At 39.2% G+C, this 21,683-nt stretch overlaps 1 protein-coding gene across 4 annotated transcripts in view; it reads right to left on the bottom strand.

Moving 5' to 3' along the window:
* Positions 1–21,683, bottom strand: part of Ptpn12 (protein tyrosine phosphatase non-receptor type 12) — a 67,453-nt gene that overhangs the window by 17,202 nt on the left and 28,568 nt on the right. For all 4 annotated transcript variants that reach the window (XM_052173102.1, XM_052173103.1, XM_052173105.1 and 1 more), the window contains 7 exons: positions 17,118–17,194; positions 15,104–15,199; positions 11,743–11,781; positions 9,299–9,370; positions 6,760–6,819; positions 4,936–5,078; positions 93–159 (listed from right to left, as the gene is read on the bottom strand). In XM_052173102.1, the coding sequence (XP_052029062.1) occupies positions 93–159; positions 4,936–5,078; positions 6,760–6,819; positions 9,299–9,370; positions 11,743–11,781; positions 15,104–15,199; positions 17,118–17,194 (554 nt within the window). The remainder of the gene's footprint in view (positions 1–92; positions 160–4,935; positions 5,079–6,759; positions 6,820–9,298; positions 9,371–11,742; positions 11,782–15,103; positions 15,200–17,117; positions 17,195–21,683) is intronic.

The following is a 21,683-nucleotide window of genomic DNA, read 5'->3' as shown; positions in this document are numbered from 1 at the left end:
AACTAATTCTAGAAATGGAGTATATCTAAAAAACACACTGTAATTTTAATACAACATTAACCAAATCAACGCTGTATTAAAGGCAGCCTTACCCCTGCTTTCAGTAAGTTCCACGTGTAATCTATGGCACAGATAGCACCTGTTCGTCCACAGCCTGCACTAAGGGTACAAAATTGGAGAAAACAACAATTTGATTTTTTTTTAAAATAAAAGGCATGCTAAACATTATGCCCCAATAAGAAATTTGGTGCAATTCTACATAGTATATCAAATACAAATTAGAGTACAGTACCATCCTTAACATTAACATTTGAGTATTTTAAAATGTAATTCAAGCAATTTCTAAGAGTAAGTGGCTTACAGAAAACCTGTAAACCTTTACCTCTGTAAGTCCAAGTCTAGCTAGTAACCCCTGTAGAGATAAAATTATTCTCAATTGTCATAAGCATAATATCATGCTCAAGATGGCTTTATTGTTTTGGTCAAGAAGACCCAGTAGATTGTAGTAGGTATGGGAAAGAGAAAGCCCCAAGTGTAGGGATCTCTTCAGAGAAGCAGCAGCGACCTTCGCGGCCCAATCCCTACACAAAGGCAGCTGACAACCACCGGCTCCGGAAGAACAGGCGGAAGCTACATTTTTTTATAATGATGTTAATTAAATAAAAGCATTCTTGTAAAATATGCTCTAGAGCTGGGTGAGGGAGGCCTGCCCACAGCGTGAGCACTTCGGAGGCTGGGGCATGAGTATTTGAGTTCCCAGGCAGCTTGGGCTAGGTTTTAAGATCCCGTCTATAAACAAACACACTTTATATTGAACGGACACATTTTCATTGCTTTTGTAGATGTGCTTTAAGGTTACTTCAGCATTAAAGCATCAATTTTTTTTTCCAGACATGGTTTCTCTGTGTAGCAAGCCCTGGCTGTCCTGGAACTCTCTCTGTGGACCAGGCTAGACTCAAACTCAGAAATCTAACTGTCTCTGCCTCCCAAGTGTTGGTGGTTAAAGGTGTGCACCACCACTGCCCTGTAAATAATCTTTATTTGTTCTTGTTGGTTTTTTTTTTTTTTTTTTGAAACAGGGTTTCTCTGTTAGCCCTGGCTGTCCTGGAACTCACTCTGTAGATCAGGCTGGCCTTCAACTCAGAAATCCGCCTGCTTCTGCCTGCCTCTGCCTCCCAAGTGCTGGTTTTAAAGGCGTGCTCCACCACTGAGCGCTGTAATATAATCTTTAAAACTAGAAAAACACTACTGAAATATACTTATGAATTACAGTTACTGGCTGAATAACAGGATGGAACAGGAAATAATTTCAATTAAGTTGTTAAAAAAAAATCAAGTTAAAACCATTTCTTGCTAGGCAGTGGTGGAGTGTGCCTTTAATCCCAACACTTGGGAGGCAGAGGCAGACAGATTTCTGAGTCTACAGAGTGAGTTCCAGGACAGCCAGGGATACACAGAGAAACCCTGTCTCAACCCTCTCCCCCCCCAAAAAAACCCCCCAAAACCAAAACTATTTTATGTGCATGAGTGTTTTGTCTCTATGCATGTCTGCACACCACATGTACGCACATGGTGCCAGAGCGACCAGGAGAGGACGTCTAATCCCCTGGGACTGGAGGCCCAAGCTGTCATGTGGGTGTTCAGAGTTGAACCTTGTCCTCTGGAAAAGCAGTTGTGCTCTTTAACCTCTGAGCTACTTTTTTCTTTCTTTTTTGAGGCGGGGCCTATGTAGTCCATACTGGTCTCCTACTCACAATGTCCCTGCTTCAGTTCCCAGAATGCTAGGATTACAGGCAGGCACTACATGCTGTTGTCTTTACTTCTTATAATAAAATTCAATTACAGGTACAAATAACTGAGCAGGACAAATTTAGTGTGATTTTGAGAAACTCTGATTCTAAGGTCTTTTGAAATATTAAGATATAAAATAGAAAAATTATCTCAGGAATCAAGTAAATTTTTATATTTGAAAACAGGTATCTATCTAATGAAATTCAAAAATTATGATTTAAAATACCCTATACATTACTGAACAATATAAAAATAATTAAACTGTAAAGCTACTGAGAACCTTGTATTTTCATGACTGATTCAATATTTATTCTTTTAAAAGCTGTATTTGTTAGTACCGAGACCTGTGAAACCTGTGCCGTCATGAGTGACAATTAGCACAGTGTGACTATAGGCCTGTTGCCAAGGCAACAGCCACCATATACCCAGAATTCAATGGCCCACCTTTACCTGTGATTTACGTCCTCACCTGTATATAACTGCGTAGCATTTCTCCTCTCCCTTTCTTTCTTTTCCTTCCTTCTTCCCGCCCGCTACACCTTTTCCCCATCTTAAATAAAGCCCCACGTGGAACTGTTTGGCCTGGTGTAACCTCATTGCGGCCCGCATCTCCGAGGGCAACCAGGTGACTGCACGGCGTGCAGGCAGACGAACTGCGTGGAAAAACCACCAGTATTCTCCCTAACATTTTTATACATGTAGACCTTAAACACGCTAGGGTGAGGTGGTTTGAATGAGGAATGTCTTCCAGAGATGCACACATCTGAACGCTTGATCCCCAGGAGGCGGCACTTCAAGGGTTGGTGGACCATGAGAACTTTAGGAAAGCGGGCCTTGTTGGAGGAAGACTATTGTTACACGTGGGCTTACAGGGCTTATAGTCTTGCCTTACTTCCTGATACTAATGCTATGCCTTTCCCAACATTATTCACACTAACCCTCTGAAACTGTATGCTAAAGTAAACCCTTTCTTCTTTACATTTGTACTTTATGACAGTAATAGAATAAACGTAACGATCCAAGTGGCAGCTATTTTTCCCATGTTTAATGCACGGCTTAGTTGCTTCCTTCGTGGAGTCCCTGTTTTTTTGTAGGGTTGTTTCTTTAGGATTTTATTGTTGTTGGTTCTGTTCTTCCTCGGGAAGACACAGTCTCACTCTGCAGCCCAGACTGGTCTTATGTCATCCTGGTCTCCCGACAGTCTGTATGTAGTAAGATTATGGGCATGAGCCACTTTATTGAGTTTTTGAATACGTCTAAGTTAAAGCTAAGTTAGGTAGGGTGTGTCTCCTCGTCTGCCATCCTAGCGATGGGGAGATACAAGTTCAAGGCTCACCTTGGCCAGTAAGACCCTGCCTTAAAAAAAAGTAGTGGTCATTCAAAGAAGCCACACAACATTAACAAACCTTTCTGAAAAGGGGTTCAGAGCTCGTTAGTTCTATCATAAATAATATGGGGTTCACTGGAGTAGGAAGACTGTCAGATGAGTCAGGGAACAAAGGAGTCACAGTATTTAAGGACATAAAGATCTTATAAATGCTTAGGCACCCATTCTCAATTTTCCAGACATGGAAAAAATTAAGGCTATATTCCTTCCAACTGGAATGTTTCTTTGCTTTCCATTTAAAATTTTTCATAGCTTATAAGTAGGAAAAATAATCAGACAATAAAAACAGCTCAATGTATTCAGTTAAAAACAGCTGGTCTTATTTAACACAATTAACCTCAACCCACACTTGGAACACGAAATCAGTTACCCCTTCAAGAACGTCAGAAGCTGAAGGGGCGTTTACATGGCTCCTTACCTGCCAACATGACTAATTTTGCAAAGACTAATTGGAACTTAAATATTACCTGAAAAGAAAACATTTCTTCAGAGCAGTTTAACAGGGATACAGCTAAACTTAAGCCTGCTAAGGGGGCAAGTCATTATTTTTGGCAATGCTACACAACACAATTTAATAAAGATGTCCAGTAAACATATGCCAACAGTTTACATATAACTTATTACAAAAATGCCAGGTATCATGGCACACATCTATAATCCAAGCAGGCCAGTGGAGACAAGGAGGACAGCCGTAAGACGCACTTATAACCCTTCAATTCTCAAAAAAGCCTTGGGGGAATTTGAATATTTAACAATAAATAAATATCACCCACTATAATTCCTTAAAAGGTTAAGAAAATTGCTAGTTTCATGTTTGTTTAAGATTTCTTAAGTTTTTAAACTATAATTTCAGGGTGGGACAGCAGCGGTACAGACATAGCAACTTGGTCCTCAGAAACAAAAAGCAGGACAGAATGATTGTCACTTGGAAAACACCTTACAACCGACATTGTAAGCGCCCTGAAATTCAGGTACATCTTACAAATGACATCTATGCTATGTAACTGGCTTTGAACTTCCTTCAAACTCTCATGTTTAGTATGTGTAAGATGATGATGTGTCTGTCCCCTCCCTCCCTTCCTTCCTTCCTCCTTCCTTCCTTCCTTCCTTCCTTCCTTTCTGCTAAGAGATAGCATTACCAGGAAGTAGCCCCGAATGGCGACATTTCCTATTAGCCTTCTTGGTTTGGGATTATAAGCATGTTCCCTACACCCAGCACTTCCATGGAGAACAATGGTATCACAGATCAGTAAGACTGTATTTATACACATTTTTTAAAGTCTGAGACTTTATCATTCATGAAAATCTGCCTGACATTGATCATATCAGGAAATATGATGATGTTTTACAGTAACATTTAGATAATCTATTAACTATATTAGATTATATCAATTCACAGGGTCTTATTCTCAAACATACCATAACAGGGTTAGGAAAAGCTTGAGGCCAGGCGGTGGTGGCGCATGTCTGTAGTCCCAGCACCTGGGAGGCAGAGGCAGGAGGATTTCTGAGTTCGCAGCCAGCCTGGTCTATAGAGTGAGTTCCAGGACAGCCAGGGCTACATAGAGAAACCCTGTCTCGAGAAAAACAACAACCAAAAAAAAACCCAAAACAACCACAACAACAACAACAACAACAAAAAAAAAAAAAACAGGAAAAGCTCAAGATGTAATAAACCATCATACTAATGTAGAAGTGAAACCTTACTTCACAAACCGTGCGCACTGCACCTCTCTACCCTTAGACCTGCTCTGTACCTGCAGTGAACACAAATGGGCACGTCCTCATGCTCCTGGTACTTCCTCACTAGGCTTATCATGTCCAGAATGGAGTCAAATGACGAGGGGACATCGTGGTCTGGCCAGTTCACGTAATGAAACTGATAGAGCCGACGGGATTCCTTCAAAAAAGACAGAAATTTAATAATTACAAGAATGTATCTACAAACTTATAAGCTATGTATTCCATGTCTTTAAAATCTTCCTCCAACTTAACCTTATAGTAAATATTGAAGAAAGTGATAGCCCCCATAAATCAAAGATCCAAAGAAGCCTCAGTAACTCTAAAAACTTTCTATTCAGTCATGAGTCCACGGACATATGTATACTGTGTGTTGCCTCAAGACCCGGGAGGTCAAAGAAAGTTTTAGATCTGAGTGGAAGTAGACTGGCTAGCCATCAGTGGTGTGCTAAAAACTAACCTGGTGCTTGCCAAGAGCACTGAACCTGGGAGCAGTCTCCTTAGACCCTCAATAACTTCCAAGACTGATTATTCCAGATGTCAGTAGAATGAACAGAGCTTGGGTTTTAGTTCCAATATGCAAGTTCTATATCTGTCATTTACTAAATAGGCAAGTTATTTAACTTCTCAAACCCCCTTTATCTATGTCTATGTGCAATACTTACTTTTATAGTTAGGATAACTGATATATCTGATACAGTTGTAGAAGTTAAGGTACTTAAAGCTAAGGTAGAGATAAAATGTGCAACCTGAGTACAAGAAATGACTCAACTAAAGGGATATGATTAGTCCAGTCAGTGAGAAGACAGTATGTAGCTTGTCAGAAAGTAGGTTGCCTTACAAGTGAGTTGGGAAGGAGGAAGTGGCATGACTGTACTGGATGATCCTGTGTCAACCTGACACTAGCTAGCACCATCAGAGAGGGAGGAGCCTCAGTGGAGGAAATCCTCCAGGAGATCCAGCTGTAAGGCCTTTTCTCAGTGACCAATAGCAAGAGCCCAGCCCATGGTGGGCGGGGCCATCTGTGGGCTGGTGGTCCTGGTACTGTAATGAAGCAGGCTGAGCCAGGCACGGGAAAGAAGCCAGGAAGCAGGACCCTCCACCAACGACCTCGGCAGGCATCAGCACTTGCTTCCTATCACGATTTCCTTCAGTAATGAACAGCAATGTGGAAATGTAGGCCTAACAAACCCTTTCCTTCCCAAGTTGCTTTTTGGTCATGGTGTTTTGTCAGAACAACAGAAACCCTGACTAACCCAGTGACCAAGCTGGACTAATAACAAGAGAACAGAAAAATGCTGACGAGATCTTCCAATGTCTTTTTATGTCTTTGCTTTCTTCCCTGAGAAATTATCATTTTGTTGGATTCTGAAACATTTAAGTCAACAGTCTAAAGTTACCTTAATTTAAATCTAAATTAATATTTACTTTTTAATTTCTTATAGTGCTGGGTACAAAGAACCCTTGTACTTGCTAGACACCCCCCCCCCCACCAAGCTACACTGTAGCCTCTAAATGAAAATTTAGTTGTCTTTTTAAAAAATTCTGAATATAAGTGAGTATATAAATATGCTATAATCTGCAAAGTGTTAACAGAAGAAAACTATGCAACAAAGAAAGCATAATTATGCCACACACAGAAAATTCCGTTGTTCTAAATAAAGTAAACCTCATACTGTTTTACTATGCAGTTTGATGTGCATAAGGCTCAAGACACTAATTAAATAAACTACATAATAGCAAGACTCAGACTCACAACAGGAATGCAGAGGAGAGGGAGAGGGAGAGGGAGTATGAATGGAAACAGCACCTCCTTTTCATCTATAATGGGAACTACTTACATTTTGAAATTCAAGTAAAAGTGTTCGAATGAAGTAGTCTGTTCTTGCTTGTTCGTTTTCCTAAAAAGATAAAAGCTTGTGAATTGAGCCTGGTGTGGTAACACGTATTTTTAACCCCAGCACTTGGGAGGCAGTGGCAGGCATTGGCTCTCTGTAAGTCTGAGTCCAGCCTGATCTAAAAAGAGAGCTCCAGGACAGCCAGAGCAGTTACATAGAGAAACCGCTGAAAAACAAACATAAAGTGACAGCCCACGTGGACGAACAGACAGACGGACGGACGGACGGACGGACAGACATACAAAGACTCAGACACACACACACACACACACACACACACACACCCGCACACACGCACATACGCACGCACACACACATCCATAATCTAAAATTAACATTTAGAATTTTGGATGTATCTAATAATTATTTTAAAAATCTAAAAAAGTAATCCATTTAATTTTTTTTAATGGTATTAGGGACTAAGCCCCACGGTTAGCACGCTAGGTAGAATCAATACTTAACACACTGAGCCATGTGCTTTGCGTCCTGCTGTTTTGTCTATTTTTTACTTACTGGCTTTAAAAGGTAAGCGTTAATCCTGACCCTACAGTCTACAGAGTACACTGAAGTGGCAATCATCCCGGAAGCACTGAAGGAAACAATCCAGGGGAACTCACACCTACTGACTGCCACTGCACCTCACTTTCTTTTTCCTCTTTTTTTTTTTTAATAAAGATTTATTTATATTATATGTAAGTACACTGTAGGTGTCTTTAGATGAGTCAGATCTCCTTATGGATGGCTGTGAGCCACCATGTGGTTGCTGGGATTTGAACTCAGGACCTTCAGAAGAGCAGTCAGTGCTCTTAACCTCTGAGCCACCTCTCCAGCCCTGCACCCCACTTTCACCGCATCGCGTTTTCTTTCCACAAGGCTCTCTATCCCCTTGTCACACTCAATGCTGAATTTAGATGAGCAGCAATGAGGGAAGAGACACCTTAGTTGTTATCTTATTATGGTTGTAGGAAACATGCACAGCTTTGAGTCTAATACCATCTCTTAGCCTGACATGTGTCTGCTGCTGAGTTCTTGGTTTTGCCTTGTTAGCTGTAACCACAGACAGTTTAGTCCTGTCATTAACAAGGACAATATTTGCTCTTCATTAATAAAATAGATAGTTTGGCATGAGGCCAAACTTGAACAATCCTCCTTAGTGATGCTGGAATTACAACATCAACCAGGGCCAGCCTACACTTTAGGCTCCATGCCAAATTACCTACTATAAGAAATAATCTTTACTTTCAGGATGGTAATTCAAGTTTACTTTATTCCTAATTTTAAGATGTGAGGAACATGATTATCTCAGTTAGCAATGTTATTTTCCATTTATTTGATGAGAAGTGAGTATACCAACTTCCAAAGAAAACCGTCACATGTACATTGACAAGAGATGTAAAAAGACTAACAAAATCATCACCAAAATAAAGAAAATCAGAGTTGTAAAAGTTGTTCCTAAAACCCCTGAATCTGAAAGCAGAATAAAACATCAGTATTGATTACTATAAGTGAAAGCCCTAGGCTTCTAATATCCTGAGTTTGTTACATATTACAATTTAATTGTTCAGTCTACAGTGCAGCTTTTCTGATGAAATGTATATAAAAATAGGTACTGTGGAGGAGGTGTAAGTTGCACCTGGCTGTGAACTGTGTGACCTGGAGATACATGGCTACTGGTGCAATTGTGGCCTGAGTGTTACAGGATCCCCCTCACTGAACCTAAGGTCTGCTCCACAGGAAGGAAATCAAGCCTGACACTGTAAACTGGCTGGAGAGGCCACATGCCCCAGGGAGAATCCACTTCTATTACTTTGCTAAATGGACAAACAGCCTTCCAAAAAGGGATCTTTACATAAAGCTATCAGTACAACTCTCAAGTTTCAGCAGAGAAGCTTCTTTCTGCTGTAGACAAGGCAAACACAGATTCTTGAACTGCTTAAAGAGCAGACAGTAAGTGATGTGGAGCGCTCATCTACATGGGACTCTGTATCCGCCCCTCCCCACAAAGCTCAAGAACCGCTATGGGAAGCAGGAAGCCTCTAAGAGCCGAAGGCTGGAGAGGACAGCCGTGAAACTGTTTTCTGGGTGTAACAGGGCTGTGACACACTGAGAACATTGGAGTAGCAGCTCCCTGAGCAAGAAATAGCCAATCAGCTTCCAACATGGATGAAGAGGGGATTATACAGCCCTACTCAAAGGGGAGGGGCTATTGCCAGCTGTCTGTCAGCTGCTGGGTAAGGGATAATTAATTTTCTTTAGGATGTTTGCCTATGCTCCAGTTTACTGCCTTACACTACAAGCACCAACTTGACTCAGTGGATGAGAAAAAGGTCATAAAGTTGAGAGAAAGACATAGTTGGTGAGTCTGAGGACCTGGAAAATGGGGCAGGGATAGATTTGATCAAAATATATTGTATTTGTGTATGAAATTCTCAAAGAACAAATATTAAAAAATATTTTAAAACACATAAAAATAGATACTTACACAAGAAATTTTAAATGGTGCGAATGTTATAGGGTCTTCTCCATACAAAGGCCAATAACGCTCACACTTTTTCTGTTGTCCAAAAAAAGATAAATAGAACAAAGTTCAGTACTGTATGATATTTCTTAAGCTTTTAGAAATATTTTAGTCCTAGGGTTAAGAAGAAAGAGTCCTGGTTAGTATAAGAAGTATTTCGGGAGCTGGAGAGATGGCTCAGAGCATTGGTCTCTCTTTCAGAGGATCCTGGTTCAATTCCCAGTAATCCTCATGGCACCTTATTACTGTCTGAGCTCCAATTCCAGGGAATCTGACACCCTTACACAGACATGCATGCAAGCAAAACACAATGCACATAAAAAACAAAAAGGAATCATATCCGAGGAGGAGGAGGAAGAGAAGGAAAAAGAGGAAGAGGAGAAGAAAGCAGCAGCAGCAGCAGCAGCAGGTGTCTATTGGTCTGTGCTAATTAAGACTGATTTTCACCACTTAATACAATGAGCTCCTTAATGAAATAAAAAGAAAACTTCTATACTTTAACAGTACTCAAGATAAACACTAAATGAGTCAGGTGGTGGCACACATGCCTTTAATCCCAGCACTCAAGAGGCAGAGGCAGGGAGATCTCTGGTCTATAGAGTGAGTTCCAGGACTACCCAGAGAAACCCTGGCTTAAAACAAACAAGGAAGGAAGGAAGGAAGGAAGGAAGGAAGGAAGGAAGGAAGGAAGGAAGGAAGGAAGGAAGGAAGGAAGGAAGGAAGGAAGGACAGAAGAAAAAAGAGAACCACTAGATGAGTAAAATGTAAAATTCCAACTATAAGTAAATAACAAAGAATATTAACATTTACATAGAAAATCTGATTAGGCTTCAATTTTTATATTTTATTATCTTTACTTTCCATCTGATATCATTTAATACTGGCAAATAAAGTTGTACTGAAGGAATAAATTAATTAAAATATAGCTCTTCCATTATTTATGATATGTATAGAGCAAAGATTTGTCTTGCTTGTGTAACACATATCTTATTGAAAATTCTTATAGCCATTTCTTTGGAACTTAAAATTTATCTTTATTAATAAATATAAAGAACTTCATGTAAAGACATGGCAATTTATGAAGTTTGATTTGGGCATCACATCTAGAGGCTGAACAAGTGTGAGTTAAGCGCTATTGTTTGGGACCGTATCACTGTCCTCTACAGTGAGTTTCAGTGCTGATGCTGTAGGACATCACAGTGGTCTGAAACATCACTTATTCCAAACATCAGCTAAAAATGGAAGCAAGGTTGGACGCTCAGTGGCAAGAGTCTGCTAGTGTGTGTAAGGCTCTCGGTCCAATCTGAGCATGACCAGAAAATAAACCAAGCAAGGGTTTTCTCTTCTAAGCTTTGAAAACAGTATAAATAAAAGCAAGGCATACTGGCACACGTATGTGTTCAGTCCCAGCACTTGGAAGGCAGAGGCAGGTCTCTGAGTTCTAGGACAACCAGGGGCTGCCCAGAGAAACACTGTCTTGAAATCCCACCCCTCCCCAAGTATAAACAAACAAAAACAATAAGACAGTGGTGGTGGGGCTGGGGAGACAGTTCAACGGATATGGTACCTGCTCTGCAATCAGAGCTGAATTTGGACCCAGCACCCACGTGAGGTCAGGCATAGTGCATCCATCTCTAATGCCAGCACTGTCGGGAGGATGGAACTGTGGACACTCAATGCTGGCCAGTGTAGCTGGAATGGTAAGCTCTGAGTTCAGTGAGACCCTTTTCTCAAGCACGAAGAAGAGAGAGAACAAGGGACAGACAGACAGAAAAATACTAACTGGATGCTGACCTCTGGTTTTTCATACTCACACGCACATGTGACTACCTGCACACACATATGTGCTCATGTATGCACACATGTACACATATACACATAAAGAGAGACATTAGTTGTGCAAAGAGAAAATCAGAATATTCATGCTAGCTTTAAGATTATCTTTTTTTTTTAAATCCTGAGACAAGGTCTCACATAGAATTAACTGGCCTAGAACTCATTATGCAAAGTGACTTGGCCTCAGATCTGTGGCCTGCTCCCTGCTTCTGCCTCCCACGTGTTGGCATTCAAGTGTATGCCACCATATACAGCTTACATTGCTGACCACCAGAACGACGTTAGTATGCTCATTTGTTCAATTTCATTACCATTTTAAAAACTACTTTTTAGACAATGAATTACAATTGACTTAAAATACCATGAAACATTTGAAAACTATATTAACAATACACTTAATTTTAGTATATTATAAAATGCATTTCTGAAACACAGAAGTTTGTGCTCCGTGTATCATATAAAATAGCAGAGCACACACAAAAAAAGAAGTGTGTACCCTTTAACTACGTGGGATCAAATAACTGAAGTAATAAACAACCAGGAGCTCCTATTAATACAATGTGTTGACATACCCTTCCCATCTCAAACTCTCGACAGGCCATTACGATGATCTAAGAAGAAGTTGGGGTGGGAGAGAAAAAAAAATCAGTTAAAAATAGTTTTACTTTTAAGACGAAATACAAATGTCAATAATTATCTTTTCTTCTGAGGAGTTTCCTTGATGCTGGCTATTCATCTGGAGGACCTGGTTTTGGTTCCCTGCACCCATATGGTGGCCAGTAACTATCTGTAACTCTAGTTCCAGATGACACAATACCCTTTTCTTTTCTTTTTTCTTTTTGGTTTTTCGAGACAGGGTTTCTCTGTGTAGCCCTGGCTGTCCTGTAACTCACTCTGTAGACAAGGCTGGCCTTGACCTCAGAAATCTGCCTGCCTCTGCCTCACAAATGCTGGGATTAAAGGCGTGCACCACCACTGCCCAATACCCTTTTCTGATCTTTGCAAGCACTGCACACACATAACACATAAACATATGTGCAGGCAAAAAACACATAAAAATAAAATCGAATAAGCAAAAATAAACTATGAAAATCATATCTTATAAACAAAGACTAATTAAATAAAAGTGACTTCATTTAAAATGACTTATTTAGTTTGGATTAAACTCTAATCTGACTCATTTATTTCTTACTTTTGAGTTATACTAAAGTACTGTTAGGGTATTTACCTAATTTAGTATTACCCTTAACCAAATATTAAAGCATATTTAAATTCACCTTTCTAATTATTAAATTTATTTAATACATGTATTTAATGAATTTATTAAAATTAATAACCTCTAAATGAAAGTTATATTTGCTTCCTCATTTTATAGAAGCATTTTATATTTAAAATATAAAAGTTGAAAATTAATAGTGAAAACTATTATCATTAAATTATTGTAACTATTTTCGTACTTATTTATCCTTCTATCACCTTATTTACAAAGGTATTTCAATGTCTTAGTATGTATACAGTAGATATCGGTCTGCTAGGTAACTCAGCATACATATTATCTAGAGTTCAATAATATTTGTTTAATATAATATTTTACCTTGAAAATACATTAACAATGAAACACAAATCTTAAGTGACAATTCTCCCAATTTTGGCAAATGTGTACCTCTGTAAAATACAACCTTCTTTACAGACATAATATGTTCCCATGTGTTCCTGCTTTAAATCTCATTTTAAAATGAAATTGTCAGCAAATACTAGTAATGTTATTACATTCCCTTTTATTACTCTCTCAAAGGGAGAACGGGAGGATGCAATGCATTAGAATAACTGCAACACCACAGAAAAAGTCACTATTCATGAGGAAGTAACTTGTGACTGCACCTCAGACAGCACCACAGGATCCTTGAGCCACAGTTTCTTGCTTTCAAACCTAGGGGCAACTCTTTCCCTTTATCCAGAAAAGCCAAAGGGAACTAACATGCTAATAGTTCAGATATGCATCCCACTGAATGCCCAGGGGTGGGGAGAGCCGTTCTTTACATTCTTTTATACTTACTTCACTTACTAATTTAGTTAATATATTTACATTATTTTCCTAGGAAGAGGGACCCAAAATATTCTACTTTCAGACAAAAGTTAAAAGATGTGGCTGTGGAACCTAGCATAACTGTCCTCTGAGAGGCTCCCCCAGTGGACAATGAGACAGAGGCCGAGACCCACAGCCCAACACTGGATGGAGCTCCGGGAGTCTCGTGGAAAAGTCGGAGGAAGGACTCAGGGATTCCACAGGAAGACCAACAGAGTCAACTAACCTCGGCCCAGGGAGGCTCCCAGAGACTGAATCACCAACCAAAGAGTGAGCCTGGGCTGAACCTAGGCCTTCATGTACATAAACAGCAGATAAACGGCTTGGTCCCCAACAACAGGAGGGGGGCTCTCCCTGAATCTGTTGCCTGCCTGCCTGCTGGTGGATCCCGTTCCCCTAAGTGTGCTCCTTGTCTGGCCTCAGTGGGAGAGCATGTGCCCAGTCCTGCAGTGACCTGATGTGTGTGTTGGGGGAGAGGGGGGAAGTGTCTCCCCATCTCAAAAGAGAAGGGGAGAGAGGAATGAGGGGTATTGGAAGGAAAGGGCGAGCTGATATTAGGATGTAAAGTGAATAAACTAAAAACAAAATTAAAAAAAAGAAAAAGAAAGAAAAAAGGTATGTCTGTCAGGAATGGAGGAGAGGCCGCCGAGTCCCCACTCCTGGTTAAGATGATGTGGAGGGGGAGGGGAAAACATTTTTTCTTTTTATTTTTTTAATTAAAAAAAAATTGAATTTCATGTATATGAATGGGCCTTTTGCCCGCATGTATGTCTGTGACCTACATACATGCGTCGTGCCCTCAGGTGTCCCAGAAGGCCCTGGAACTGGAGTTATAGATGGTTGTAAGCCACCATGTGGCTGCTGGGAATCAAAACTAGGTCTTCTGGAAGAGCATGCAGTGCTCTCCACTGCAGAGTCAGTTTTCCTGAGGGAGAAAGTCTCGGTGCATGGCTCCACACTCACGTGTTTGTGAGCGGCACTGATGGGAGCAGTCGGAAGGGTGACCACCTTCCACCCTTAGGAGGAGTCAGAGGAGGGAGTCCAAGGGGGGCTGGGTAAGGGGGGACGGAGGTAAGCAGTGACAGAGATGCACTGAACGTATGCATGGGTTTCTCAATAAATTAAAAATAGTATTTTTTAAAAGAGCATACCTATATTATCAATCCTTTTGTTGGTCTATACAAGCATTAACCTTTTTTGAAAAATGATTTTAAAGTTATTTAGTAGCTATATCATTGGTTGACTTAGGATAAAATTTTAACTACAGTCACACTTTCCTTAAAATATTTGAACTACTTTGTGAGAACTTAAAGGGCCATCTTTAAGAATAGTTTTTGTCTTTTCCAGAAACATCATTACACTTAAACCATTATACCAAAAGAGCCCCTTACAGGGGCTAAAGAGATGGCTCAGAGATTAAGAGCACTGACTGCTCTTTTAGAGACATGGGTTCAATTCCCAGCACCCATATGTAACTCCAGTTCCATAGAATCCCACACCCTCACGTAGACATATCTACAAACAAAATACCAATTCACAGAAAATAATAATGAATAAAATCATTAAAAACAACACAAAGGAGCTGGAGTGGCTCAGAGGTTAAGGGCACTGGATGTTCTTCCAGAGGACCTGGGTTCAATTCCCAGCAGGCACCTGCCAGCTCACAACTGCCTGTAACCCCGCTCCTGGGCTTTGGACACTGTCAAACACACACACATACAAGTAGGCAAAATACCAATGCCAAAATAAAGTATCAAAAAAAAAAAAGGTGCCTTACTTCTTTCTCGGTAAGACACAGAGTGCCATTACATATTACAGATCTCAGAACTCTGTGACAAGTCACTCACCACAACATTATACTCCCATATCATCCTCCAGAAGTCTATGACTGTATTCGCCAAAGGTCCTTGGGTTGCCACATACGCTTTTGGCCCATACACACCCTGCAAGAATGAAAGGTAAACTTTACGTTTACTATAATTATCAAGAACGTTTCATTAAGGTTTCAAATTTTATTAGTAATGTTTTCATCTAAAGCCATTTTTCTTTCAGAGTGTAAAACATGGCAAATATATAACCCCCTCCTTTTGGCTAATCAATAATACTTTTGTATTTACTGGTTACATTGTACAGAATCAGCAACTAAAAGTTCCTTCGTACTAAGAAATTAAAACAAAATACTGGGTATGATAGTGTATGCCTTTAATCCCAGCACTCAGTAGGTAGAGGCCTACTCTGTAGTAAATCTCTGTGATTTTCTGAGTTTGAGAACAGCCTGGTTTACATAGTTAACTCCAGGATAGCTAGGATCATAGAACAGAGAGGCTCTGTCTCAGAAAATATCATCAAAGACTTAATACCTAGCCCCCCCTCCAAAAAAAAGAAAGAAAAAAAAAAGAAGGAAGGAAGGAGAAAAAGAAGGACAAAGGAAGGAAGATAGGCAGGCAGACATGTCAATTAACTATAACTATAGCAGAAACACAAAAGCACAGTGTAAATATAATACTAGTTAGCAGTTTTTCCCATGGCCACCGTAAGAATCTACTCAAAGTGAGAGCATACTCAGAACCTACTATATATGGGTTTGAAATTAATAAGTTATGAATAGATAAAACAAGATATCTGATTAAAATAAGTGAACTGGGATATAATTGAATCAGTGCCCTAAGAATAGCTAAAACTTAGAACTCTTGCAAGGCATAGTGCACTGCTTTTAATCCCAGCACTGGGGGGAGGAAGAGGCAGGCAGATCTCTGAGTTCAAGAGTAACTTGGTCTACAGGGCAAGTTCCAGGACAGTCAACGCCACACAGAGAAACTGTCTTGAAAAACAAACAAAACAAAACACATCTAGAACTCAACACACATAAAAAAGTATATACTGACAGTATTTGAAATATAATATCCAGTTTTTGTTTAATCTATAAGTTTTTGTCTTAGTGTAATAATTAAGTTTATTTTGTTAAAAGATTTTTTCTTACCTGAAACCATATTTGTCCAACACTACAAATACAATATTAATTTCCCACTTGTACTTTCTTTTTTAAAAAAGATTGTATTTATTGTAATATCTAAGTACACTGTCGCTGTCTTCAGACATTCCAGAAGAGGGCATCAGATCTCATTACAGATGGTTGTGAGCCACCATGTGGTTGCTGGGATTTGAACTCAGGACCTTCGGAAGAGCAGTCAGTGCTCTGAACCGCTGAGCCATTTCTCCATCCCTTACTATCTTTTATTATCAATAAGATACCTATTACAATATATATGACTGCTAATACAGGTCACTGAAAAGCTGTAATAGTTGTATAACTAGACTCAAAAACACAAAATAACGTATGGAAGAAATTAGAACCGTTATTTAAACTCACATCTCCCAGGAGGCTCCATCCCTTTCTTCATGACAGTACAGAAACCCAACAGGCTGGGCACAGAACAAGCTTACAACCTCACTACCAGGGAATGCAAGGCAAGAGAACTTTGAGTTCCAAGCCAGCCTGGGCTACATAAAGAAACTGTGGCTCAAATCAACCACCCACCCACCTAGCTACCACTTAGGAGTCAAGTCTAAAGTTATCTAACAAGATGCCTAACATTTTATTTTTATTTACATATTTACAAATCTATTTACATATACACCGCTTTTATTTACATATTCATTTATGCTGCCTTATGCTATTCTATATATGGTTTGAGCTATGTAGCATAGGTAGTTACAAGAAAAGCAAATAAGATGTGCAAGACAAGGGTTTTCCTTTATTTCCTATTAGGACCATACTGTGTGGTTAATAGCTCTAGTAAAATCACTATATAGAAAGGCATTACGTGTAGCAAGGAAACCTCCCTCCATTTTCATACATACCTTAATAAAATTTGCATTGATATAATCTGACTCTTGGGATGGAGTCTTCAAAGTCAACTTAACTCGGCTGTGATCAACTACAAAAGAGAAAAGATTTTCATAATTTATACCCAGGGGGCTCCGATATTTCTTCTCTGGCCTTTTATGGCAGGGCCTTTCAATGTAGCTCACAAAGCCACTGCACTACTGTCCGCCACCAAGTGCTGGGATTACAATATATCACACTACTTTAAAAAATAGAAAGTGGAGCTTTAGGTACCAAGAGGGTAGTTTTTAACAACAACAAAAAAACCCAAACAAACAAACACCTTTGAGAAAAGTAACAAAATATGTAAATAAGCATATTAAAGATGCAATCAGAATTAGCTTATAAATATGAAACATTAGGCACTGATCCAAATTACCTAGGGTGGTGGCTGAGAATTAAACCTCAGCATGGTTTTTGTTGTTGTGGTTATTGTTGTTTGAAATTTGTTATGTTTTTAATCCCAGCATTTATCAAGTAAAGGCAAGTGGATATGTGAGTTCCAGGCCATCTGGTCTATAAAGTCCATGGCATACAGAGCTACATAGAGAAGCCCTATCTTAAAAACAAACAAACAAACAAATAAAGCAGCAAACCAAAAACAAAATAAAGCTTTATGTGCATGGATGTTTTGCCTGCACGTGTGTGTCTGAATGTGTAGGTGTGTGCAATGTCCACAGAAGTTAGACAACAGTTTCAGATCCCCTGGAACTGGAGTTATAGAGGCTGAGGCTACCAGGTGGGTGCTAGGGAACTGCACCCAGTCCTCTGGAGGAACAGTCATTGCTGCCTGCTGAGCCTTCTATCTCTCCAGCTCAAACCTCAGAACTTCTTAATTACTGTTTCTTTGCCAAAGTTCTTATTAAGAAACCTATCTTTCATATTTCACAGAAATTATAAAAACTAAATAATTATGACTAATGAATTAAGATACCTAAGTATGACAGCATTGGAAAAAAATTAGACATGTAAGGAAAAAAAACCCACAATCTTTTACTTTCCAATATCAGGATTCATTTTATTTTGATGTGCATTTATGAGTTAAGTAAATCCTTAACCATTTTCTATATTTATTTACTTATTTTTATATGAGGGGGCACAGGACAATAATGAACGTGTGTCACATGAACCATATCAGAAGATGAACTGTAGCAATTGGTTCTCTCCTACCAACATGTGGATTCTGGAAACAACTCAGATGGTCAGATTTGGCAGCAAGTAAGTTAGCGCATGGAGTCATCTTGTCAGCCTCTATGTTGACTTAAAAAACATTTAGGGCACATGCCTTTAATCCCAGTAGAGGCAGAGGCAAGAGGCTCTCTGAGTTTGAGGCCAGCCTGGTCTACACACCAAGTTCTAGGGTAGCAAAGGTTATATAGAGATCCTATTTCAAGACAACAAAAAGGCCAAAATCTTATAAACCCAAAAAACTACAATAAATATTTACAAATGACTTTAGATTTAGATAAAAACTGCAAAAATAATATAGACTTATAGCTGCTTGCTACTGAGATTTCTAATATAGCTAAGAATTTTTGTTGGGTAGGAATATTTCAACCAGGACCTTGCTATATAGTCCAGACTAGCTTCGAACTCATGATTCTTTGTACTTAGCCTCCTAAGTGCTGGGATTATAGGAATACTCCCATGCCTGACTTAACACTAACATCCTATATAAAGACCACATAATTACCAAACCCTGAAAATTCAGGTAAACTATATTAAGTAACAATTTTTAACAATTTTCCTGATGTTTTTCAAGATTACACATAGATTTAGTTATTCTTTTTCCTTTGTCTCTTCCAATTACAAGTTTTCCTAATTTACGACTTCTGACCAGGAGGGAATTATATATTTTGGGGACTAATACCATAAGACTGAGGACCGGCGAGATGGCTGGGTAGTTACAGGCCACTGCTGCATGGCAGAGGATCACATGACTCTCAAGGGCCCTGCCAGGCTCACAAGTACTTGTAACTCCAGCTTCAAGGGATCTGATGAACTATGGCCTCCCCAGAGGACCTGCACACATGTGGTATATAGAAACTCACACAGGCATAAAAACACATGTACACACTCACATACATAAAGAATACTACAGAATTATGTATGTTCTTAATGTATAACTTCATGGTTGAAGACAGGGTGGTTCATGAAGTACATACACATCTATTACTTGTAATTTAAAGAAACCTCACACATCCGGTTGATAAGGTATTAGAACTGCCCAATAATTACTACCTTTGGATTAGAACGGATCAGAACACATACACTGTAACCATGACTATCACATTATGGCTTTTTAATCCACAGATAATGAATAATAAAGCCAATTAACATACAAAAAGAAAAACTAGAAATGGCAACAGCTATGCATAAACTAAACTATTACAAGGACAACTATAACAAATAACTTATTTTTCATTGGTTCAAATATTATATAAAGTATTAAAGTTCTATTTCCTTATATTTTGGGGGGATAAAATCTTTATTTTGGAAATCTGTAGGAAGAGATATAAGAAAGATATACTAGTAATCTCTACGCAAACTATTTATCTCTAAAAATTTTCCAGGCACTAAAATGGCTACATGTTTGCTAGTGCTCTGACACCGACTTCATTCACATTATGTGGCCTCCTTTTTTAAAGTACCATTTTGAAAAGAAAATAGATATTCCAAAAATGCTGCTTCTGATACATGAGGCTAGAATATTCAGTCAGGATAATGCTGATTAACTATATATATAATGCTTCCTCTTACTATGTTCTCCAGTAATAAGGGATCCCAGTTAATAACTGTTATCCATATGGCATAACCACTCTCTAGTCAAAGTACCTCAAAGGTAGAGTACAACAACTGGTTCCAAAATGATAGTTAAGCCTACATGTTAGGCTGTCTACGTGCAGGGTGGGAATTACTTCCTCACTCTTAAAGGTTTTTAAGATGAAAAAGTTTAACCATACACAAGGTGAAATAATCTTCCTATTTAACAAAAAAAAAAAAAAAAAAAAAAAAAAAAAATAGGTAGAATATCTCCAATCACCAGCCCCAAAGGCTTTCTCACTTTTAGCCCTTACAAACAAGAAAACAACCTTTATCTAATATATTGTAAACAGAGAAGTTTTAATTCTGGGAATAGTTTCTAGGATTCAGGATGCACTAAGAACTCTTTCCAAACACTGGCTCACACTTGTAATCCCAGCACTTGGGAGGCCAAGGTAAGGGGATCAAGAGCTTGGGCCAACCTGAACCACATAGTATGAGAACTCTATCTCAAACCCAAGTGGGGACAACAACAACAACAAAAAAGAATTCTTATAACACAGTAAGATTAAAATAAAGTTTTCTTTAAATAATTTGAAGACTATTCACTGAAGAATTAGCTAACAGCACATGAAAAGCTACAAATTAGAAACACATCACGAAGCACTAGAAAAACTATAATTAAAAGTCTGGGCCTGGGAAGATGTTTCAGTGGTTAAAGCAGCTGAGTACTTGCTGAGTACATATCCCCAGAACCCACATAAATGCCAGGGCATGAGATGGCCCTCTTGTGATTCCAGCCTCAGAGGGCAGAGACTACCTTGGGCAAGCTAGACAGACTGGTCTTAATAGTGAGCTCTGAATTCATTAAGACTTTGCTTCAATCTGAAAAGCGACTGAGGAAAATTGCCAGCAATGACCTCAGGCCTCTACAAGCACATGTGAACAGGTATACACACTCATGTAGCAAACTCAAGAACATGGAAAGCAAAGCAAAGTCCTGTAGCTAAGTGCAATGGCTCACACCTCTAACTCCAGCTCCCCAGGAGGCTGAGGAAAGAAGCAGCTGGAAGCTAGTAGGTTAATACCAAGCAGACAGTCTCAAGCAAAACTCCAGCAGTTACAAGTGTTGGTAGGAATGTGGGCAGCTGGTGCTTACATACTACTGTTGAGAACAGAAAACAAAATAGTGACTTTGGAATATATTTATCTTGATTTCTTATAAAGCTAAACAGAAGCTAGGTGTTGTGGTACATGCCTAAAGGGTCTCTATTAGAAGGCTGAGGCAGGAGGATGAAGAATTCAGAATCCAGCAACTTGCTACCTCATAAAACCAAAAAGGTTAAATATAAACTTCTGTAGGTCTACAATTATATTCCTACACATGCACTTACGAATAAAAGTGTATTTATACAGAAAACCTTGATCACTGGGCAGTGATGGTGCACACCTTGAATCCCAGCACTCAGGAAGCAATGGCAGACAGATCTCTGTGAGTTCAAGGCCAGCCTGGTCTACCAGAGCTACATAGAGAAACCCTGCCTCAAAAGAGCGCCTGCTCCCCCAAATGGATAAACAAAATATAGTATAGACACAGAATATCCCTCAGTACTAAAAGGAAATTAACTACTAATACTACTATAGCACAGATATAAAAAAAATGTCTGAGTGACTGATATCAAGCACCACAGATCACACATTAAATGATAGCTATGTTAAATTTCTTGAAGAACAAAATCTAAACTCAGAAACTGTACTAGCAGCTGCATGGGACTAAA

Source organism: Apodemus sylvaticus, chromosome 2, assembly GCF_947179515.1.
Source record: "Apodemus sylvaticus chromosome 2, mApoSyl1.1, whole genome shotgun sequence".
NCBI classification, from domain to species: domain Eukaryota; kingdom Metazoa; phylum Chordata; class Mammalia; order Rodentia; family Muridae; genus Apodemus; species Apodemus sylvaticus.
The sequence above is the reverse complement of the archived record's forward strand: the minus strand, read 5'-3'. Positions and strand labels throughout refer to the sequence as shown.